This window comes from Ursus americanus, chromosome 17 (assembly GCF_024610735.1).
Source record: "Ursus americanus isolate L20-20 chromosome 17, mUrsAme1.1.p, whole genome shotgun sequence".
Taxonomy (NCBI): Eukaryota; Metazoa; Chordata; class Mammalia; order Carnivora; family Ursidae; genus Ursus; species Ursus americanus.
In genome coordinates this window covers 49,606,418-49,627,180 of record NC_142143.1, presented here as the reverse complement: position 1 = coordinate 49,627,180, position 20,763 = coordinate 49,606,418, and the positions used below count along the sequence as shown (strand labels likewise).

The window sequence follows — 20,763 nt, the reverse complement described above, 5'->3', positions numbered from 1 at the left end:
TCACACAAAGACAGCTAAATAACTGAGTTACTACTTGTTACTACTTTCTATCAGCTTAGGACATCAATCTCCCCTCTTTCTTATAATAAAAATGAGAACTAAAATAATCCTTCCCTGGTGAAAATTCAACTGAGGTTTCATAATCTTCAAGCATAAAATGACAAGTTTCTTACCACAGGCAGCTCAGATTCACGGTGTGCTGAGACCCAGTGTCACTGGTGGAAAGCTACTATTTCGGAGGAACGAGGGGAGGAACAGAGCTGGCTTAGCAGGTGATGCTCTCTTCTGCCCTCATATGCTACGCTGGTTTCACGTATTTCAGTATCTCTCATTTTGCGTGTTTAGCATATTAAATGTACTGGCAAGCACTCAAGTTTCTCTGGGGTTTCTGAGAAATGAAATGACGGCATATCCTCTCGGAAGTGCTCGCGGACAGGGCAGCACTTGGTCGGCCTACTTGATAGAAACCCCACCTGTCACCAGTACAGTCAAGTTGGTACCATGACCGAATCACGCAAGGAAGGGGAGGAAGAAGAGTCCCACGTGGTGGGGAGCAGGGCTAGGCCTCCAGCTAAGCAGCGACTGGCACTGGAGAGCAAAAGTTTCAAAGAGCTTATTTTCTCAGCACACCAGGTGAATGCACGAAGACACAGTATTCCTACTATAAAGCAGAACAATGAGGAACACGGCTTAGCTCAAAGCCAAAAGGACCCCTCAGGCTGCCTCTGCCTTCAAGAATGGCATGATTGCTACAGACAACTTGACAAAGCCATCGAAGACAATGGAAACTTACCCAGGGTCAAACACCCCTGGAGTGCGACAGGTTGGTCCAGAACAGGACTGTAACATCATTAGCCGGTAGTTCATTTTTCCTAAAAGCTCTGGGTCTATACTTTTAGCAATGTTCGTGATTTGGTCTGGGTCTGCAGTCAGGTTATAGACTTCTACAAATACCTACAAGAATGCAAAGATGGGGGAAAGAAAAGAGCAAGCATTAATATTTGAAGTACTCCTCGTGTGAATGATTTCTAAATGGGAAGGGAAGAGGTAGGATAAGCACAGTGCCCAGGAGAACATTATCTGGTCTCAACATCTTCAGAGAGCCCAAGGGTAAACATGAGACCACGGAGCATCTGTTCTCGGGGTTAAAGGGCTTCAGGTCCGTGGCCCACGTGCTGGAAAGGGGCCTCCAGCACACCCTATGCCTTTAGGCAGAGACAGGAGGAGAGATTAATTACTTTTTATAATAAAGGCAGAGAACAGGATGCAGGACCCTTAAATAGCAAGGTCTCAGAAAGTAGACTCAGTGGTAATACTGTTACAGAAGTGAGAGTTGACATCTGAAGGCTTATTTTTGCATTAGAATTAATAGATATGAAAGTACTCTAACCTGTGCTGTACAGATGTTAAATTTCCTGTTTTAAAAAGCAGTTTTGGATGTCCAACACCAATTGGGAAAGGACACAATTCCATTATTTCTGACATCAGACAGATCTAATACCACTATTCCCCCCTGCCCCCAACTCTGTACTTTATTCTCCAAGTGACAGGCTAGGAAGATGACAGGTAAACATTACGGGGGAAGGAGGAACGAGAACCGACTCTGAACGCTGCTCTTCTGCCTGCTGTCCAAAGTGCTTAGGAGCCATGAATGAGCGGTGAGCAAGTCCATTTCTGAGAAACACAATGAGCATCGGCTCCATATGGCAAGACATGGGCTGCCAGATGCGCACAGGCTGATAAACAGTACGAAACCACAAGGGATGGTGGGCATGAGATCCTCAATCCATTCTGATCTCTGGTGGCTAAAAGCCACAAGGCGGGAGGAGGGAGCCTCCTGGTCGTGCTTTTGAGGCCCCGCTGCTGAGCTGTTGGAGCGGCTCGGGACTGCACTGTTGTGGGGACAGGAGTTCTGAACACCCTGGTTGTCAGTAAGCCTTCTAGCAAATGTCCTGACTCCTTTTACCTCCACAGAAGTTGGAAGTGTCTTACTCTGACCCCAAACTATCAGGGCATCAAACAGACCAGGCAGGTAGCAGTCTGAACCAGCGGACAGTGTGTTTAACGTATATTTGCGTGGTGATGGGAGTGGAGAAAATCCCATCCAGAAAGGGCACAGAGAAGCACGGTATGGCTTTGGGAAATTTTTTTTTTTTTTAATATTTATTTGAGAGAGCGAAAGAGTAAGAGCACGTGAGTGGGGGGAGGGCAGAGGGGGAGGAAGAGAGAAAGTCCCAAGAAGACTCTGTGCTGAGCACGGGGCCCAGTCTCGGGACCCTGAGATCACGAGCTGGGCCAAAACCAGGAATCAGACGCTTAACTGACTGAGCCGCCCAGGCGCCTCTCTATTTTCTTAACTAAAGGAAGCCTAAGTGGAAGTAAAGATAAGAACCCTAACTTCCTTAGGGAACATCCTTGGAACTGCTCTTCTGCTACCACGCCCAGCTGACAGAGCACCGACACTAGGACACGAGCGGGTGGGGGAGGCAGAAGGCCTTCTTACCTCCTGGTCATCAAACTCACAGTACTGCAAATCCCACTGCGCCGACAGCGTCCTCACACAGGCGTAGGTGTTGTTGTAAGCATCTTCACAGACGCAGTCTGGGAAACATTGCTGTAGGGATGTTCAGAAAGTTAACTCAGGATAGTTCTGTAGTAAAATATACCACTTGCCTAGAGGGGCTACCAAGGTGGCTCAAGCCAGACCGACCACTGGACAGAAATGAGGCAACTTTCCACAGAGAAGTGAATCAAAGACGGATGTGGGGCTTTGTTCCTTACTGTGGCTAACCTGATTAAGGAACACGTTGTGGTAGTTTTGTTTGTGGACTCTTGCCATCACTGTCTGCTAATCTCATGCCAAGAATCTGTTGTAGCGAGCACCTGGAGAATGGGTGGGATGGAATGGTAAGGAGACGAAATCAATCTCCTAGGGGGTCATGTAAGATATACTGGAAAATGTCATCTTAACGGGTTGGAGACAAAGGCTCAAGTGAGATTTGTGGAATCAGCTTCAGGTAAGTTATTTCTTCATGCCTTCCTTACTAACTTTTGGTTGGTTCTTAACTATTCCTTATGCTTTGGTATTAGGCTTCTCTCTGGAGTTGACTTTCCTATTTCCCATTATCCAAAGTGAGACCAACACTGCTCTTACCACCTTTGTGACCAGCCTGGCTGCCACCGAGCATGACACTTAGGATGGCAGTTACATGTAACTGTGGTGACCCCGTGTCTCTACTGAAGGCCACTGATAACTCCCTCATAAACAATGGTACTGCTAGTGGGAAGGGTAGGAAAACAAGAACAGGGTATGCTTGTTACAAAAACTGAAGAATTCAAGGTGCACATCCTGATAATAGGTCAGAAATATCATTTTCAGGATTACTAAATTTGCCTTGTCTACTAATCTCTACAGTCAAGTGACAAAATCAAGTGAAAGAGGACCGAGACTCAGATTAAGGGTTTTGATACTTGACACATCTAAAACAATGCCTTGCCGTGCTACTGGTAAAACCGTCTAAGCCAACTCCAGCTATTACTCACAGACACTCCAGGACTCAGCAAAGGACAGGTTGGGTCGGTGACATTACGGCCTTCTCCTTGATATTCCACCAAGACATCTGATCGCCAAGTCAGGTTACTGGCACCTTTCTGGAAGGAAGAGCAAAAGTGGTTTCTGTGAGGCGTATAGACTGTGCTAAGGATCGCAAAGTTATATTCTGCTAGAGGGGACGCGGGAGTCCACCTAACCGGGCTGCGCATTCGGTAGCTGAAGATGGCAAAACCCGATGCAGAGGAGGGCTTCTAAATATGTTTGGTATTTACAAAGCCCTTACAGTTGCCAGTCAAATGCTTTAAGCATATAACAGTTACTTCCCAAGACCACTGCTGTGAAGCTGGTTGGGAAAGCGAACTGTAAACTCCATGTAAGAATTCTTCTAGGGGCACTTGGGTGGTGCAGCTGGTTAAGTGCCCAACTCAGATCTGATCTTGGGGTCGTGGGATTCAGCCCTGCATTGGGTTCCCTGTTCAGCGTGGAGTCTGCTTGGGTTTCTCTCCTCCTCTCTCTGCCTGCCCCCCCCCCATGTGCTCCCTCTAAAATAAATAAAATCTTAAAAATTCTTCTAACCCATCTGATGAAGAAATTTATAGCCAGTACACACAAGGACAAAAATTAAATACTAAACATGGCTGGTGTGCTAACGATTATAACAGGTACAAAAGTTCTTGGTTAGAATGAAGATACCGTACAAATATGAACTCATTTATTTCACTGCACATTAGTGGGGTGAAAGGAAAGAAGCAACAGCATTTGAAAGGGGAGAGTTTAAGACAGGCACACAAATGGTGAAAGGAAGGCGGCTAAAGTAGCAAAAGGAAGTTCTGGATCAAAAGGACACTATGAGCACTGGAAGGAAGCAGAACACTTGGTAGTAAGGTTTCCCCAAATCCAGCTTTTAGACAAGGACTGGAGAGATGGGGCGGCAACCAGAGAGAAAAAGGTGCTGACAGGAGGCTGCCCCCTTGGTTCCGTAAAGAATAACAGGTGGTAGGAAGCAGTGGGAGTTTTTTTTTTTTTTTTTTTTAATGATTTTTTATTATATTATGTTAGTCACCATACAGTACATCCCCGGTTTCCGATGTAAGGCTCAATGATTCATTAGTTGTGTATAACACCCAGTGCACCATGCAATACGTGCCCTCCTTACTACCCATCACCGGTCTATCCCATTCCCCCACCCCCCTCCCCTCTGAAGTCCTCAGTTTGTTTCTCATAGTCCATAGTCTCTCATGTTTCATTCCCCCTTCTGATTACCCCCCCTTTCTTTATCCCTTTCTTCCCCTACTGATCATCCTAGTTCTTATGTTCCATAGATGAGAGAAATCATATGATAGTTGTCTTTCTCTGCTTGACTTATTTCACTTAGCATTATCTCCTCCAGTGCCGTCCATGTTGTAGCAAATGTTGAGAACTCGTTCTTTCTGATAGCTGAGTAATATTCCATTGTATATATGGACCACAACTTCTTAATCCAGTCATCTGTTGAAGGGCATCTCGGCTCCTTCCACGATTTAGCTATTGTGGACATTGCTGCTATGAACATTGGGGTGCATATGGCGCAGTGGGAGGTTTTTAACCAGGGAAGGAACACAATCAAGGCTGTGCTTTAGAAAAGTCATCCTAGTAGCAGAATCGAGAGATGGAGTAGAGAGATGGAGATAGGGAGATCAGGTTAGAATGTGCTCTTAAAATGGTCTACAGCCTTACTAGTCAAAGTCTGGTTTGTGGTGTTAAAAAGGAGACAGCAGGCCTAAAATGGAGCCACTTGTGCTAAACCCCACATCAACAAATCAAAACTTAATACCTAACCTAACCTAGTTGCAGTTTCAGTCCTCCAGGAATGAAACTTTCACCAGTCAACTTGGAATTCCCTGGTTAGCCCTAGTGAGGTAATCTGCCCCATAGGCCCTTCCATTCCCCTCAGGAGGGTGACCTTACCTGAAACAATGCATTCTTTGCTCATAATTTCCATTATCCACCCCCTTTCCACCTTAAAAAACTTTTCCTTTTCTACAGCTCTGCAGAGGTTACCTTCTATCCATAGATGAGTTGCTGCCTGATTCATGAATCACTGAATAAATTTTTAACAGATCAGGTGGCAGTGCCAGGAGCTGAAACTTCTGACAGCATTCTGGGACAAGGAGAACCACTGGCATGATACTTGCAAAACTTTTTTTTTTGTTGTTAAAAGTAGGCTCCATGCCTAGCATGGAGCTTAATTCGAAGCTTGAACTCATGACCCTGAGATCAACACCTGAGCTGAGATCAAGAATCAGATGCTCAACCAACCAAGCCAGCCAGGCGCCCCTGCAAGCCCAGTTTTGAGTTCACGGTCCTTTCACCATTTCTGAGGGCTCTGCGTTCTAAGTTGTGATCCTAGTCTAAGTGGCTTTCTAGTCCAGGGCTTAGCTGGTCACTTTGAGCTGGCAGAATGTTCCATTCAGAACCCAATTCCCCAGCCCTTGGTTCAGTCTGCAGTTCTCCAGTTATGTGGAACCTCTTTCCAGTCCAAGTCCCTGTTTGCTGGAATTTGCTGGTTTAGTCCACGCTGGGGAATTGCTGGTGATGCACACGGCCTTCTCTTGGCTAGTCCCCAGTAAACCTCTCTTGGCTACTGCTGGTATGTTAAGGTATGTATTTGTCATCTTTTATGTAGATAAGAGCTATTGCTAATGAGGATCTTGGAAGCCAAAAAGCCACAAAAATTGGTGGACATGAGTATTTTACAGTGCTCGTCATCCCAAGAAGATCCCTGTGATAGGACAAATTGGTCACCCACCAACTTCAAGAAAATTTCTATGCAACAGGGTACACTGTAAAACACCAACCCCCAATCCACTGGCACATCCCTTTTAGGTATTTAGATTGGCTCTGAGAAATCCAAAGTCTTAGCTAATTAAAAACTGAAACTCTAAAAAGTCAAGTGCATCACCTTCTGGCACACCTGCATATTTGTACCTAAAAACTATGGTTTCTGAAGTTACAAGTATCTACAAAAATGGCACAATCTTACTAAGAACAGCCCAGAGTTAAAATGGGCCTTATGGGGACAAGTAGACAAGATTGCTCATTTAAGAAACATAATTGACACTGCCACCCTGGCAGGCAGCCTCAGCCAGCACCAGAACCTATCCCAAGTGACTTCTTGCTGTGCCACACCCAGTGGGAGGCCTTGTCTGGCACTGGCGCCCCTCCCCCCACGAGTGCCCCTGCCCTGGGGTGGGGGGCAGGCTCCGCACATGAGAGTGCCTGCAACAGCTGCAGCTGGACTTTGCAGCCAGCAGCACCGGAAGGCTGCTCTGCCCACAGCTGCTGCAGCCACCTGCGCCCGAGAACTGCCCTGAACACCAGGAAGTCCACACCAACTGCAACGCAGCCATGACAGGAGGGTGCACACAGCCCGCACACGGGACATCCCTGGGACGCATGGCTTGGGTGACTGGGGGAGTTTGCACTACTGGGTCCCCTAGGGTACCTTTGGCTTAAAGCCACTTCTTCAAGACCGGGAGATGTAACTAATCCACTTAATATGCAGAAACAAATATATTCAAACTGAGAGGCAAAATGAGACAAAATATGTTCCAAAGAAAAGAACAAGACAAAAACCTTAGAAAAAGAACTAAACAAAATGGAGATTAACAATATACCAGATAAAGAGTTCAAAGTAATGGTCATAAAGATGCTCACCAAATTAGAAAACTGGATGAACAGTGAGAACTTAGAAAATATAATCAAACAATCAGAGCTGAAGACACAGTAAACGAAATGAAAAATACACTAGAGAAAATCAACAGCAGATTAGATGTTGCAGAAGATGCATCAGTGATTTGGAAGACAGGGTAGGGGAATCCATGGGACAACATCGAGCACAGTAACATTCATAATAGGGGTCCATGAGGAAGACAGAGAAAGGGACAGAAAATCTACTTGAAGAAATAAAAGCTGAAAACTTAACTAACCTGGCAAAGGAAATAGACATCCAAAATAAGTGTCAAGAAAAAAAAGCTCACTGGTAAACATAGTAAAGATAGTGAATCAACCACCTACTATATATCTAGTGTAAAGGTTAAAAATCAAAAGTAGTAAAGTCATTAAATCTACAATAAGCAGTCAAGAGATAACAAAAAATAAGATGTAAAACATGACATCAAAAATATAAAAAATGGGGCGGGTTAAAATGTAGTGCTTTTAGAATGTACTTGAACCTAAGTAACCATCAACTTACAACAGACTGCTATATACGTAGGATGTTATATGGTAACCACAAACCAAATACCTGTAACAGATACACAAAAAATAGAGAAAGGAACACAAACACTAAAGAATGTCACCAAATCACAAGGGCAGACAGCAAGAAAAGAACAAAGAATTACAAAAACAACCAGACACACCAAAATGTAAATACATATCCATCAATATGTACTTTAAACGTAAATGGACTGAATGCTCCAACCAAAAGGTATGTATGTCAGGATGGCTGAACGGATAAAAACAAGACCATATATATGCTGCCTACAAGAGACTTACTTCGAATCTAAAGAACACACACAGACTGAAAGCAAAGGGATGGAAAAAAGATGTTCCATGGAAATGAAAACTAAAGGTTGGGTTAGTAATACTTAGAAGACTTTAAAAAACAAAGGCTGTAACAAGAGACCAAGAAAGGAACTACATAGTAATAAAGGGATCAATCCAACAAGATCACATAATACTTAAAATGTCTGTACACCAACATAAAGGCATCTAAATACATAAAGCCACTATTAACAGACATAAATATATAAATGGACAGTAATACAGTAATAGTAATGGATTTTAACACCCCACTTACATCAATGGATAGACCATCCATCAATAAACATTGGCCTTAAGCAACGCCTTAGACCAGATGGACTTAACAGATACATACAGAGTATTCTATCCCCAAAGCAGAATATACATTCTTTTCAAGTGCACACAGAACATTCTCCAGTATAGATCACGTTATGCCACAAAACAAGTTTCAATAAATTTAAGAGGACTGAAATTGTATCAAGCATCTTTCCTGACCACAATGGTATGAAACTAGAAATCAACTCCAAGAAGTGTAGCTACTATGGGAAACAGTATGGAGGTTCCTCAAAAATTAAAGACAACTACCGTACTGTCCAGCAGTCCCACTTCTAGGTGCTCACCTGAAGAAAATTAAAACATTAAATTGAAAAGATATATGCACCCCTGTGTTCACTGCAGCATTATTTACAACAGCCAAGATACAGAAGTAACCTTAGTGTTCAACGACAGATGAATGGATAAAGAAAATGTGTACATATACAATGGAGTACTACCCAGCCATAAAAAAGAACGAGATCTTGCCATTTATGACAGCATGGATGGACCCAAGGGGTATTATGCTAAGTGAAATAAGTTAAAAAGAGAAAGACAAATACTGTATGCTTTCACTTACATGTGGAATTTAAAAAGAAAAACAAGCAAACAAAAATCCAGAATCAGATCCATACATACAGAAAACTGGTGGTTGCCAGAGGGGAATGGGGTGGGGTAGGTGTAGTTGGTGAAGGAGATAGAGTTACAAACTTTCAGTTATGAAAAATTCAGTATAGGGAATATAGTCAATAATGTCATGAATGGTGACAGAAACTACACTTACCACGGTAAGCATTTCATAGTGTGTGTATACATATGTCAAATCACTATGATGGGAACTAAATGTAATAAATTATTATATGTCAATAATACTTTCAACAACAACAAAAAAGATAAAAACTGGAAGAACACATGTGCAGGCTAAGAGCAATATCCTACGAAACAACCAATGGGTCAACAAAGAAATAAGAGGAAAAAAATACCTTGAGACAAATGGAAATGAAGCACAATAGTTCAAGACGTAGAAGACACCACAAATACAATTTTGAGAGAGAAGTTTAGGGCGCCTGGGTGGCTCAGTCGGTTAAGCGGCTGCCTTCGGCTCAGGTCATGATCCCAGGGTTCTGGGATCGAGGCCCGCATTGGGCTCCCTGCTCAGCGGGGAGTCTGCTCCTCCCTCTACCTGCTGCTGCCTTCTCTCCCCCAATGCTCGCTTGCTCTCAAATAATTTTTTTTAAAAAGAAAGAAAAGTTTATAGTGATAAGGCTCATCTCAAGCAACAAGAAAAATCTCAATCTAACCTTACACCCTAAGAAACTAAAACACGAACAAAGCCCAAAATTAGTAGAATAAAGGAAATAATAAAGATCAGAGCACAAATGAATGAAACTGAGACTAAAAAAACAATAGAAAAGATCAGAGAAACTAAAAGCTGGTTCTTTGAAAAGATAAACAAAATTGGTAAATGTTTAGACTCAAGAAAAAAATATAGACGGTCCAAATAAATAAAATCAGAAGTGAAAGAGAAGTTACACCAAAAGGGACAACCTAGAAGAAATGGATGAATTCCTAGGAACACACAATTTTCCAAGACTGAATCAAGAAGCAGGAAATCTAAACAGACCAATTACTAGTAAGGAAACTGAATCAGTAATCAAAAAACTCCCACCGAACAAAAGTGTGAGACCAGATGGCTTCACAGGTGAATTCTACCAAATATTTAAAGAAGAGTTAATATGTATCCTCCTCAAACCATTCCAAAAACCAAAGAGGAAGGAATGCTTCTGAATTTCTCATTCTATAACGCTACATTACCTGGATACCAAAACCAGACAAAGATACCACACACACACACACACACACACACACACACACACACACACACACACACACACACTATAGGCCAATATCCTTAATGAACATAAATGCAAAAACTTTCAACAAAATACCAGTAAACGGAACTAAGCAATACATTAAAAAAAAAAAAAAAACAATTAAAAGCCATTCCTACAGTCTTCCCTGCCTGCACTAATTGGTCTGTTACTCAAACATGAAAATAAAAGAGGAATCTATGGCAGAATCTAAAGCCTGTTTGGCAGTGTTCTTCCTATGGCTCTCCTGATTCCATACAACCTGCTCAGGCCGTCCTATTTGTAAATGGATTATTTCCTGAAATGAGTGGGTTAATGAAAAGGCAGAATATAGGATGAGAGGCCACTGGCTTGAGTGAACCTGTGACCATAACTAAACACTTTGAGAGGACTTGGACCAAAATCATAAAGAACAGCCACCTTAATGGTCTTATCGGGTCTCCCACATCATACCCTCCTAGAAAGTCCATCATCAAATAGCTGGCCCGGGGTCCATTACCTCATTTGTAATCAACTGGGGCACTTCAGAGAAACTGTCCTCAAATGTCCTACACAAATTCCTCAATGTCCCCAAGGAAGAGCTCCCACATGGGCCATTCCCAAACCTGACAGAGCTCCAAGGGACCCTCCAGTAAACTGGTATCAGTAATACCCTAAACATATAAGGGGAAAATAAAATTAATCACATTCTTTGCTAAATTCTGGTAGATACCAGGACTACACTTTCTACTTTATTTTTTATTTTTATTTATTTTTTTAAAGATTTTATTTATTTATTTGACAGAGACAGCCAGCGAGAGAGGGAACACAAGCAGGGGGAGTGGGCGAGGAAGAAGCAGGCTCCTAGCAGAGGAGCCTGATGTGGGGCTCGATCCCAGAACGCCGGGATCACGCCCTGAGCTGAAGGCAGACGCCTAACGACTGCGCCACCCGGGCGCCCCTACACTTTCTACTTTAAACCCGACTCTTGGGGCACCTGGGTGGCTCAGCTGGTTAAGCATGACCGACTCTTGATTTCAGCTCAAGTTATGATCTCAGGGTCTTGGGATTGAGCCTCACATCAAACTCTGTGCTCAGCGCAGAGTCCACTTCAGATTCTCTCTCTCCCCCCCGCCCCTCCCCCTGCTTCCAAGCACGATCTCTCTAAAATAAATAAATAAAATCTTAAAAAAAAATAATAAACCCCACTCATAGGACAACAAATCCCTCAGAGTGAAAAGAAGGTTTATATACGAGGGGTAGCTCATAAAGTTCAGACACAGTTTCTATCTCGAGCAGTACAAATGACTTAGGACCTTTTACTAAAAAGCCGCCTTTTTTTGCTCTGCGATACAGCCCCAATTTATTAGGTAGAGATCTCCTTTCTAAATTAAAAGGGCTAATAAATTTTGCTTCTAATGTGACCTCACCTTAGAATTTCCTGACCAACCTGAACCTGATCTTACATTCTTTATGACTGGTCTTTGATACAGATGAGGAAGAATTCCAACAGAAATCCCCTAATTTAACTGAAATGCCTGAAAAATCTGTGGGCCACTTCTAATTCTGACATTGGAGAATAACAAGTACAGAGCCTACAGAAATTCAGACAGAACTAAATCTACTCCTGTACTGCCCTAATATCCATTAAGGTCTGAGGCCATACAAAGCCTCACACCTTGCCCAGGGGTTATTCATTCCCTGTTCCAGGCCCGGCAACATGCAGAATTTTGCCAGTCTGGAAACATAATGGGAGGGGATGGCAACTTGCCCAGGACTTGAGAGCTATTAATGAGTTATTCCCTATTTCCCAGTTGTTCCAAACCCAAACACCCTTTTGTCACAAGTTCTACCAGACTCAAATGGTTCACTGTTGTAGACTTGTTCAGCCTTTTCCAGCATCTCTGTGGACTTCAACAGCCAGTATGAATTTCTTTTACTTGGAACAATCAATAATATACCTGCACAGTCAGGCATCAAGGATTCATCAAAGTCCCTCACTATCCCCATACACTCCACTAAGATTTCACTATCCTCCAGTTCCCTGGGAAATCAGTCCTTCTATAGGATGCATACCATTTCTTTCTATGCTATTACCAAAGAGGTGTCCCTAAAGGATTCCATTTACTTGCTGTAGCAGTTCGCTGAAAAGGGACATAAAGTCTCTGAGGAAAAAACCACAATTATTTCTAGACACTGTTGATTACCCAGGCCATAATTAAGCACTAAAGGAATCTAGCTATTTCGAAAAAGGATTAAGCTGAGCACAGCTTTGTGGATTTCTAACCTAGCTGGCTATTACACATTATGGGTTTCTAATTTTTCTTCCCCACTCTTATGAATTTACTAAAATTTCAGTCCCTGAACCCCTTGCATGGGAAGACAAACATGAGAAGGCCTTTTTAAGACAAAAAAAAGCACTAGAAGATTCACCTGCCCTAGCATTACCAAACCCAACCCTTTCACCTCATTTGTGCATGGAAGAAATAACCAAGCAGTGGGAATGCTCCTGCAAGAACAGGAGAATAAACACAGGCCTGTTATTGCCTGTTCCAGCAAACAGATTCCACTGCTAGAGCCTGTTCCAGCCACCATAAGGCTGCAGCTGCAGAAGCCTCAGTGAATTTAACTTTAGCAAATGACATGTTGCTGTAAACTCCAAACACAGCTTCAAGTCTTCTCAATTCGGAACCGACCCAACACTCCTGCACCCAGACCAACGTCCTGTGAGCTCTTTCTGCTCCCACCGCCTCAACTGCATCTAAATGTCTCACCTATTAGGTCTGCAATCTTGGGAAAACGATTTTTGTTCCCAGAGGCCTCAAACTTCTTCCTTCTGGCCCCTTTGAACAACTGCAACTAGACTTCATTCAGTCGCCAGCTGGTACAGGTTATCCGTATGTTCTTGTGTGCATGCCTTCCAGATAGGTTGAAGCCTTTCCCTGCTGCAAGGCTGATGCCCTTACAGTAGCAAAGAGACCATTACAAACATGTTTTCCACTTCCGGTATACCTTCTATAATTTCCAGTGACTGAGGCGCCCACCTCACTGGGCAAATCATACAACCTTAAAGTCTTGCAAACCTCTTGAAATGATCACTGTGCCAATCACCCGTGATTATATCAGGCACGGTTGAGAGAACTAATGGGATCCACACACTTAAGATCTCTTAACTTGCTGAAATGACTGTATTTCTTTGACCTAAGGTGTTTGGTGCCTCTGGCCTTGCTGACTATTCACAGTACCCCCCTCTGGGAAACATAAACTCACTCCACATGAGACAGTCAGTGGCAGACCAATGTCTACTGGTATACAGCTTTCTGCTGGTCCCTTGTTGTTTCAAGCCGGTCTGACTAGCTACTGCAAGTCTTTAATGTCTTATGCTAACGCGTATCATCAATAGGTTAGTGAAGCTTTCCCGGATCCCAATTCAAAGGATCCTGCTAGTCACAGTCTAGAGCCTGGTGACTGAGTATTCTGGAAACATCATAAGAAAATAGCCTTCAAACCTACTGGAAAGGACCTTACCAAGTGGGTCTTGACCACTGACACTGCTAAAGAAGGCTCCACCTGACATCTGGTCCTGCACAGACACCGGAAACTTCCGTGTCAAACTGATGAGGCAGAGAGGCAGGTGATATGAAAGCAGACTGCTTACCCCTGGGTCAAGACTTCATACTTTAACTGAACATGAAACTTTTTTTCCTTCTCCGTCTTTCCTTTACTCTGGTCTTAGCCTGGAAAGATAACACCCTCGATCTGTTATCTCCTGGGTCAGTGCTAAGGAAGGTAACCTTTCAGACTCCTGGCTTTGTCATCAAAGATTGTGATCTATCCATGAGGCTAGAGATCCCCTGGTCTTCCCTGTGACCAGTTTGTCTCCTCTTCCCAATTACTACTTTACTACCCACGCTCCCCCACGCCACCCCGTTCAAAAAGCTTTTTGCCAAGTTCAACTCTAACGGCTAGAACATCCCGTGCCTTGTTTTTATCGTTTTCCCTAACTGCTATGTGCCTGGACACAAGTATCTATGTAAATCTTAGTATACCTGTACCCTACGCTCTCATGATTATGTAGGTCAGACCTGTCCCTTTTTCACTCAAAGATCTCACCAGCAGCACATACCTTTGCAAGGCATTTAAAATGACCCTGTTTCAAGCTAGGAGATTTTCTTCCCATCTGTGCTGAAAACCTAACTGACCCTTGGCTTGAATGGGTCAATGCAGCAGAGTCTGTGAACAAATCCATTAATACAACCACTTTAATGGAGATGGTCTGCACCCCGACAGGGTTTGTCTTTGTCTGTGGTTATCACTCTCCTTGGGCCTAGGAACGCCTAGATAGCTGGCACATAGCTGGACAATGTCTTAGGTTATCTAGCTGTGCCACTAATTTTCCACAACGAACTGTGATACCTCATTGGTTGACTCCCTTGGATATATACATCAAGTCAGAAAGAAATTTCCAGGAGACAATCATGACTCAGAATTCACCTTCTTTTGCAGGGGCATACTTCTCTGGTTCTCAGTAAATATAAATTAGAATATGATTAGAAACCTTAACTGAAAAATATTACCGAAAAAAAAAAAAAAAAAAAAGAAAAATATTACCGAATCCACTGCTAAGACAATAGCTGTCCAACAAAGATCCTTAGACTCTCTGGCCAAAGCTGTTCTTGTTAATAGAACAGCCCGATTATATTTTGGCTGAGCACGGAGGTGTCTGAGCTATGGCCAACATCAACTGCTGTTGCTGGATTAACACCTCTGGGGAAGTTGAAACCCAGCTGTGTAAGATAACGGAGCAAGCCACTTGGCTCAAAGAAGTGACTCCTTCAGAGGGGTCTTTCTTTGACTGATTTTGATTGGTCTGGGTCTTGGGGACTCCAAACATTGGGAATTATCCTGTTAATAATCATCTTCCTGGTGCACTGTATTCTCTCAAAAGCTTTAAATATGTGTTCACAGCCACTAACCATCAAGCAAATGACCTCCCCAAGACTAGAATGTCAGAAAAGGAATAAACAGAGTGACTGACTTAAAGATTTTGAACCTGAAGTCGTGGCTTGTGAATATCACAGAGATTAAGCAAATGATATCATGACCTATGAATACCACACAAAGGATGGGCAAAACCTGCGAGAACTATAGAGCAAAAGCCGAGAGTAACACTCATGCCTTAAATTATTACCACATCTCTCAGTTAAGCTGAGTCTGATCAAAAGGGGGTAAACTGGAGGAGGGAAAGATGGCGGAGGAGTGTAGGGGACCCTATTTCAGCCGGTCCCCTGAACAGAGCTGGATATCTACCAGACCATCCTGAATACCCACAAAATCAGCCTGAGATGTAAGAAGATACGTCTGGATCTCTACAAACGAACATCTCCGGCACTGGGTCGCGAGGTATGAAGCGGGGAGCCGAGAGGCTGCGCGCAGATATTGGAAGATAAACGGAAGGGGGAGGGAGCCGCCGAGCTCGGTCACCGGGAAGGCAGAAACCTCCTGCACTGGGGAGCGGCCGCACTCACAGCCCGGTAGCAGCGGGGAAACCAGACTGAAACCTGGAGCTCGGGAGCGTGTGTGCAAAATGGAGGTGGCTGGCGGTGTTAGAAGCACAAAGGGCAGAGACAGGCGGCCCTGGAAGTGAGGGCAGGGAGAGCGGCTGTGGGGCGCACAAACCAGGACGCTGCGGATTTTTAGTAGCACCGACAGAAGCGGAGTCAGTGTGGCCTGGAGAGCTCAGTGGAGAGCAGACTGTGATCTCTCTGTTCTGACACAGAGATTTGGATACGGTCACTGCTGCTCTGACTCTCAGAAGACACACAGAAAGCCGCCAGGGAAAGCCACCAGAGAACAGAAGCCCCCCAAAAAACCGGTTCTCACTGTGCCCATCACCCCCGCCCCCCACAGGGGGCAGGGCAACTCTGCCCAAACAGGGTTGCCTGAGTATCAGTGCGGCAGGCCCCTACCCCCAGAAGGCAGCCTGAAAGAACAAGAAGCCCACATCCCTTAGGTCCCTATAAAACAGGTGCATCTTGCTTGGGTCTTGGTCAATAATTTGGACTCTGTATATCCCCGCAACCATACCTCATCAGAATGACACGGAAGAGAAACCCCCAAAAAAGGAAAGAAACAGAGACTGTGGCCTCTGCCACAGAACTAATGGATATGGATATAACCAAGATGTCAGAAATGGATTTCAGGGGCGCCTGGGTGGCTCAGTCGTTAAGCGTCTGCCTTCAGCTCAGGGCGTGATCCCAGGGTCCTGGGATCGAGTTCCGCATCGGGCTCCTTGCTCCACTGGGAAGCCTGCTTCTCCCTCTCCCACTTCCCCTGCTTGTGTTCCCTCTCTTGCTGTCTCTCTGTGTCAAATGAATAAATAAAATCTTAAAAAAAAAAATGGATTTCAGAGTAACAATTATCAAGATGATGTATAGGCTTGAGAAGAATATTAACAAAAATATAGAATCTCTAAGGGCTGAAATGAGGACGCATCTGGCAGAAATTAAGAATTCTATGAGTGAAATGCAGTCTAAACTGGATGCTCTGATGGCCAGGGCAAATGAGGCAGAAGAACAAATTAGTTGGTTAGAGGATGAGATGATAGAAAAGAAGGAAAGAAAGGTAACATGGAGAAAAAACCCTCCAATTTCATGAAAAAAAGCTTTGGGAGATTATGACTCAATGAAATGTTCCAATGTCAGAATTATCGGGATCCCCGAGGGGGAGGAGAAAGAGAGAGGTCTAGAAGAGATATTGGAACAAACTGTAGCTGAGACCTTCCCTAATCTGGTGAAGGAAACAAGCATTCATGTCCAAGAGGTAGAGAGGACCCCTCGCAAGATCAATGAGAACATACCAACACCATGACACGTAATAATACAATTTGCAAATCTTAGATCCAAGGAAATAATCTTGAAAGCGGACAGGGGGAAGAGATTCCTCACGTACAGAGGGAGGAACATCAGAATAACATCAGGCCTGTCTACAGAGACCTGGCAAGCCAGGAAGGGCTGGCAAGACATATTCAGAGCACTAAGTGAGAAGAACATGCAGCCAAGGATACTGTATCTAGCAAGGCTGTCATTCAGAATGGATGGAGGGACAAGGAGCTTCCAAGACCGGCAGAAACTGAAAGAATATGTGACCACCAAGCCAGCCCTACAAGAAATATTAAGGGGGAGTTCTATAAAAGTAGAAAGACCCCAAGAGTGATACAGAACAGAAATGTACAGAGACAATCTATAGAAACAATGACTTCACAGGCAACATGACATTAAAATCATATCTCCAATGTGAATGGCCTAAATGCTCCCATAAAACAACACAGGGTTGCAGAGTGGATAAAAAAGACATGACCTATCCATATGTTGTATACAAGAGACTCACTGTGAACCTAAAGATACATCCAGACTGAAAGTGAAGGGATGGAGAACCATTTCTCATGCCAACAGACCTCAGAAGAAAGCTGGGGTAACAATTCTCATATCAGACCAACTAGATCTGATTTGATTTGATTTGATTTTTTAAAAGATTTTATTTATTTATTTGACAGAGAGAGAGACAGCCAGCGAGAGAGGGAACACAAGCAGGGGGAGTGGGAGAGGAAGAAGCAGGCTCCCAGCAGAGGAGCCTGATGTAGGGCTCAATCCCAGAACACCAGGATCATACCCTGAGCTGAAGGCAGACACTTAACGACTGAGCCACCCAGGCGCCCCAAGACCAATTAGATTTTAAGCTAAAGACTGTAGTTAGAGATACAGAAGGACACTAAATTATTCTTTTTTTTTTTTTTTAAAGATTTTATTTATTTATTCGACAGAGATAGAGACAGCCAGAGAGAGAGGGAACACAAGCAGGGGGAGTGGGAGTGGAAGAAGCAGGCTCACAGCAGAGGAGCCTGATGTGGGGCTCGATCCCATAATGCGGGGATCACGCCCTGAGCGAAAGGCAGACGCTTAGCCGCTGTGCCACCCAGGCGCCCCATACACTAAATTATTCTTAAAGGGTATATCCAACAAGAGGATCTAACAATTATAAATATCTATGCCCCCAACAGGGGAGCAGCCAACTACATAAGCCAACTGTTAACCAGAATAAAGAGTCATATAGACAATAACACATTAATAGAAGAGGACCTCAACACTCCACTCTCAGCAATAGATCATCTAAGCAGAAAATCAATAAAGAAACAAGACCTTTGAATGACACACTGGACCAAATGGACCTCACATATTACAGAACACTCCACCCTAAAACAACAGAATACTCATTCTTTTTGAACGCACAAGGAACTTTCTCCAGAATAGACCATATACTGGGTCATAAAACAGGTCTCAACCGATACCGAAAGACAGATTATTCCCTGCATATTCTCAGACCACAATGCTTTGAAACTGGATCTTAATCACAAGAAAAAATTTGGAAGAAACTCAAACAGTTGGAAACTAAGGACCATCCTGCTTAAGAATGTTTGAGTAAACCAGGAAATTAAAGAACAACTTAAGCAATTTATGGAAACCAATGAGAATGAAAACACATTGGTCCAAAACCTATGGAACACTGCAAAGGCAGTCTTAAGGGCAAAATACATAGCTATCCAAGCCTCACTCAAAAGAATAGAAAAATCTAAAATGCAGTCCTTATACTCACACCTTAAACAGCTGGAGATGGAACAAAAAAACAGGCCTAAGCCACACATGAAAAGAAAACTGATTAAGATTAGAGGAGAGGTCAATGAATTAGAAACCAGAAATACAGTAGAGCAGATCAACAAAACTAGAAGCTGGTTCTCTGAAAGAATTAAAAAGATCAATAAGCCACCGGCCAGACTTATTCAAAAAAATAGAGAAAGGACCCAAATTAATAAAATCATGAATGAAAAGGGGAGAGATCACGACTAACGCCAAGGAAATAGAAACAATCATTAGAAACTATTATCAACAACTATATGCCAATAAATTAAGCAACCTGGAAGAAATGGATGCCTTCCTGGAAACCTATAAACTACCAAGACTGAAACAGAAAGAAATTGACAATCTAAATAGGCCGATAACCAGTGAAGAGATTGAAGCAGTGATCAAAAACCTCCCAAAAAACAAGAGTCCAGGGCCTCATGGATTCCCTGGGGAATGCTACCATTCAAAGAAAAAATAACACCTATTCTCCTGAAGTTGTTTCAAAAAATAGAAACAGAAGGAAAACTTGCAAACTCATTCTATGAGGCCAGCATTACCTTGATCCCAAAACCAGGCAAAGATCCCATCAAAAAGGAGAATTCCGGACCTATATCCCTGATGAATATGGATGCCAAAATTCTCAACAAAATCCTAGCTAATAGGATCCAACAGTACATTAAAAGGATTATCCATCATGATCAAGTGGGATTCATCCCTGGGATGCAAGGATGGTTCAACATTCGCAAATCAATCAGTGTGATAGAACACATTAAGAGACAAGAATCATATAGTCCTCTCGATTGATGCAGAAGCAGCATTTGACAAAATACAGCATCCTTTCCTGTTTAAAACCCTTCAGAGTGTAGGGATAGAGGGCACATTCCTCAATTTCATAATAACCATCTATGAAAAGCCTACAGTGAATATCATTCTCAATGGGGAAAAGCTGAGAGCCTTTCCCTTAAGATCAGGAACACAAGAAGGATGCCCACTCTCACCATTATTGTTCAACATAGTACTAGAAGTCCTAGCAACAGCAATCAGACAACAAAAAGAATAAAATGCATTCAAATTGCCAAAGAAGAAGTCAAACTCTCTCTCTTCACAGATGACATAATACTTTATGTGGAAAACCCAAAAGACTCCACCCCCAAATTACTAGAACTCATACAACAATGTAGTAACGTGGCAGGATACAAAATCAATGCACAGAAAGCAGTTGCATTTCTATACACGAATAATGAGACTGAAGAAAGAGAAATTAGGGAATCAATTCAATTTACAATACACCAAAAACCATAAGATATCTTGGAATAAACTTAACCAGACAGGTAAAGGATCTATACCCTAGAAACTATGGAACGCTGATGAAAGACACTGAAGAAGACACAAAAAGATGGAAAAACATTCCATGCTCATGGATCGGAAGAATAAACATAGTTAAAATGTCCATGCTAACCAGAGAAATCTCACTTTCAATGCTATCCTGATCAAAATACCTATGACATTTTTCAGGGTGCTGGAACAAACAATCCTAAAATTTGTGTGGAATCAGAAAAGACCCTGAATCGCCAAGGAAATGTTGAAAAAGAAAAACAAAGCTGGGGGCATCACGTTGCCTGATTTCAAGCTATACTACAAAGCTGTGATCACCAAGACAGCATGGTACTGACACAAAAACAGACACATAGACCAATGGAACAGAATACAGACTCCAGAAATGGACGCTCGACTCTATGGTCAACTAATTTTTGACAAAGCAGGAAAAAACATCCAATGGAAAAAAGACAGTCTCTTCAATAAATGG

The 20,763-nt window shown here is 43.1% G+C and overlaps 1 protein-coding gene across 1 annotated transcript in view; it reads right to left on the bottom strand.

The window, feature by feature from the left end:
- Positions 1-20,763, bottom strand: part of GNS (glucosamine (N-acetyl)-6-sulfatase) — a 60,913-nt gene that overhangs the window by 4,332 nt on the left and 35,818 nt on the right. Inside the window, exons 11-13 of the mRNA XM_045789663.2 lie at positions 3,544-3,651; positions 2,504-2,614; positions 794-954 (exon numbers count right to left, since the gene is read on the bottom strand). Of these exons, the coding sequence (XP_045645619.1) occupies positions 794-954; positions 2,504-2,614; positions 3,544-3,651 (380 nt within the window). The remainder of the gene's footprint in view (positions 1-793; positions 955-2,503; positions 2,615-3,543; positions 3,652-20,763) is intronic.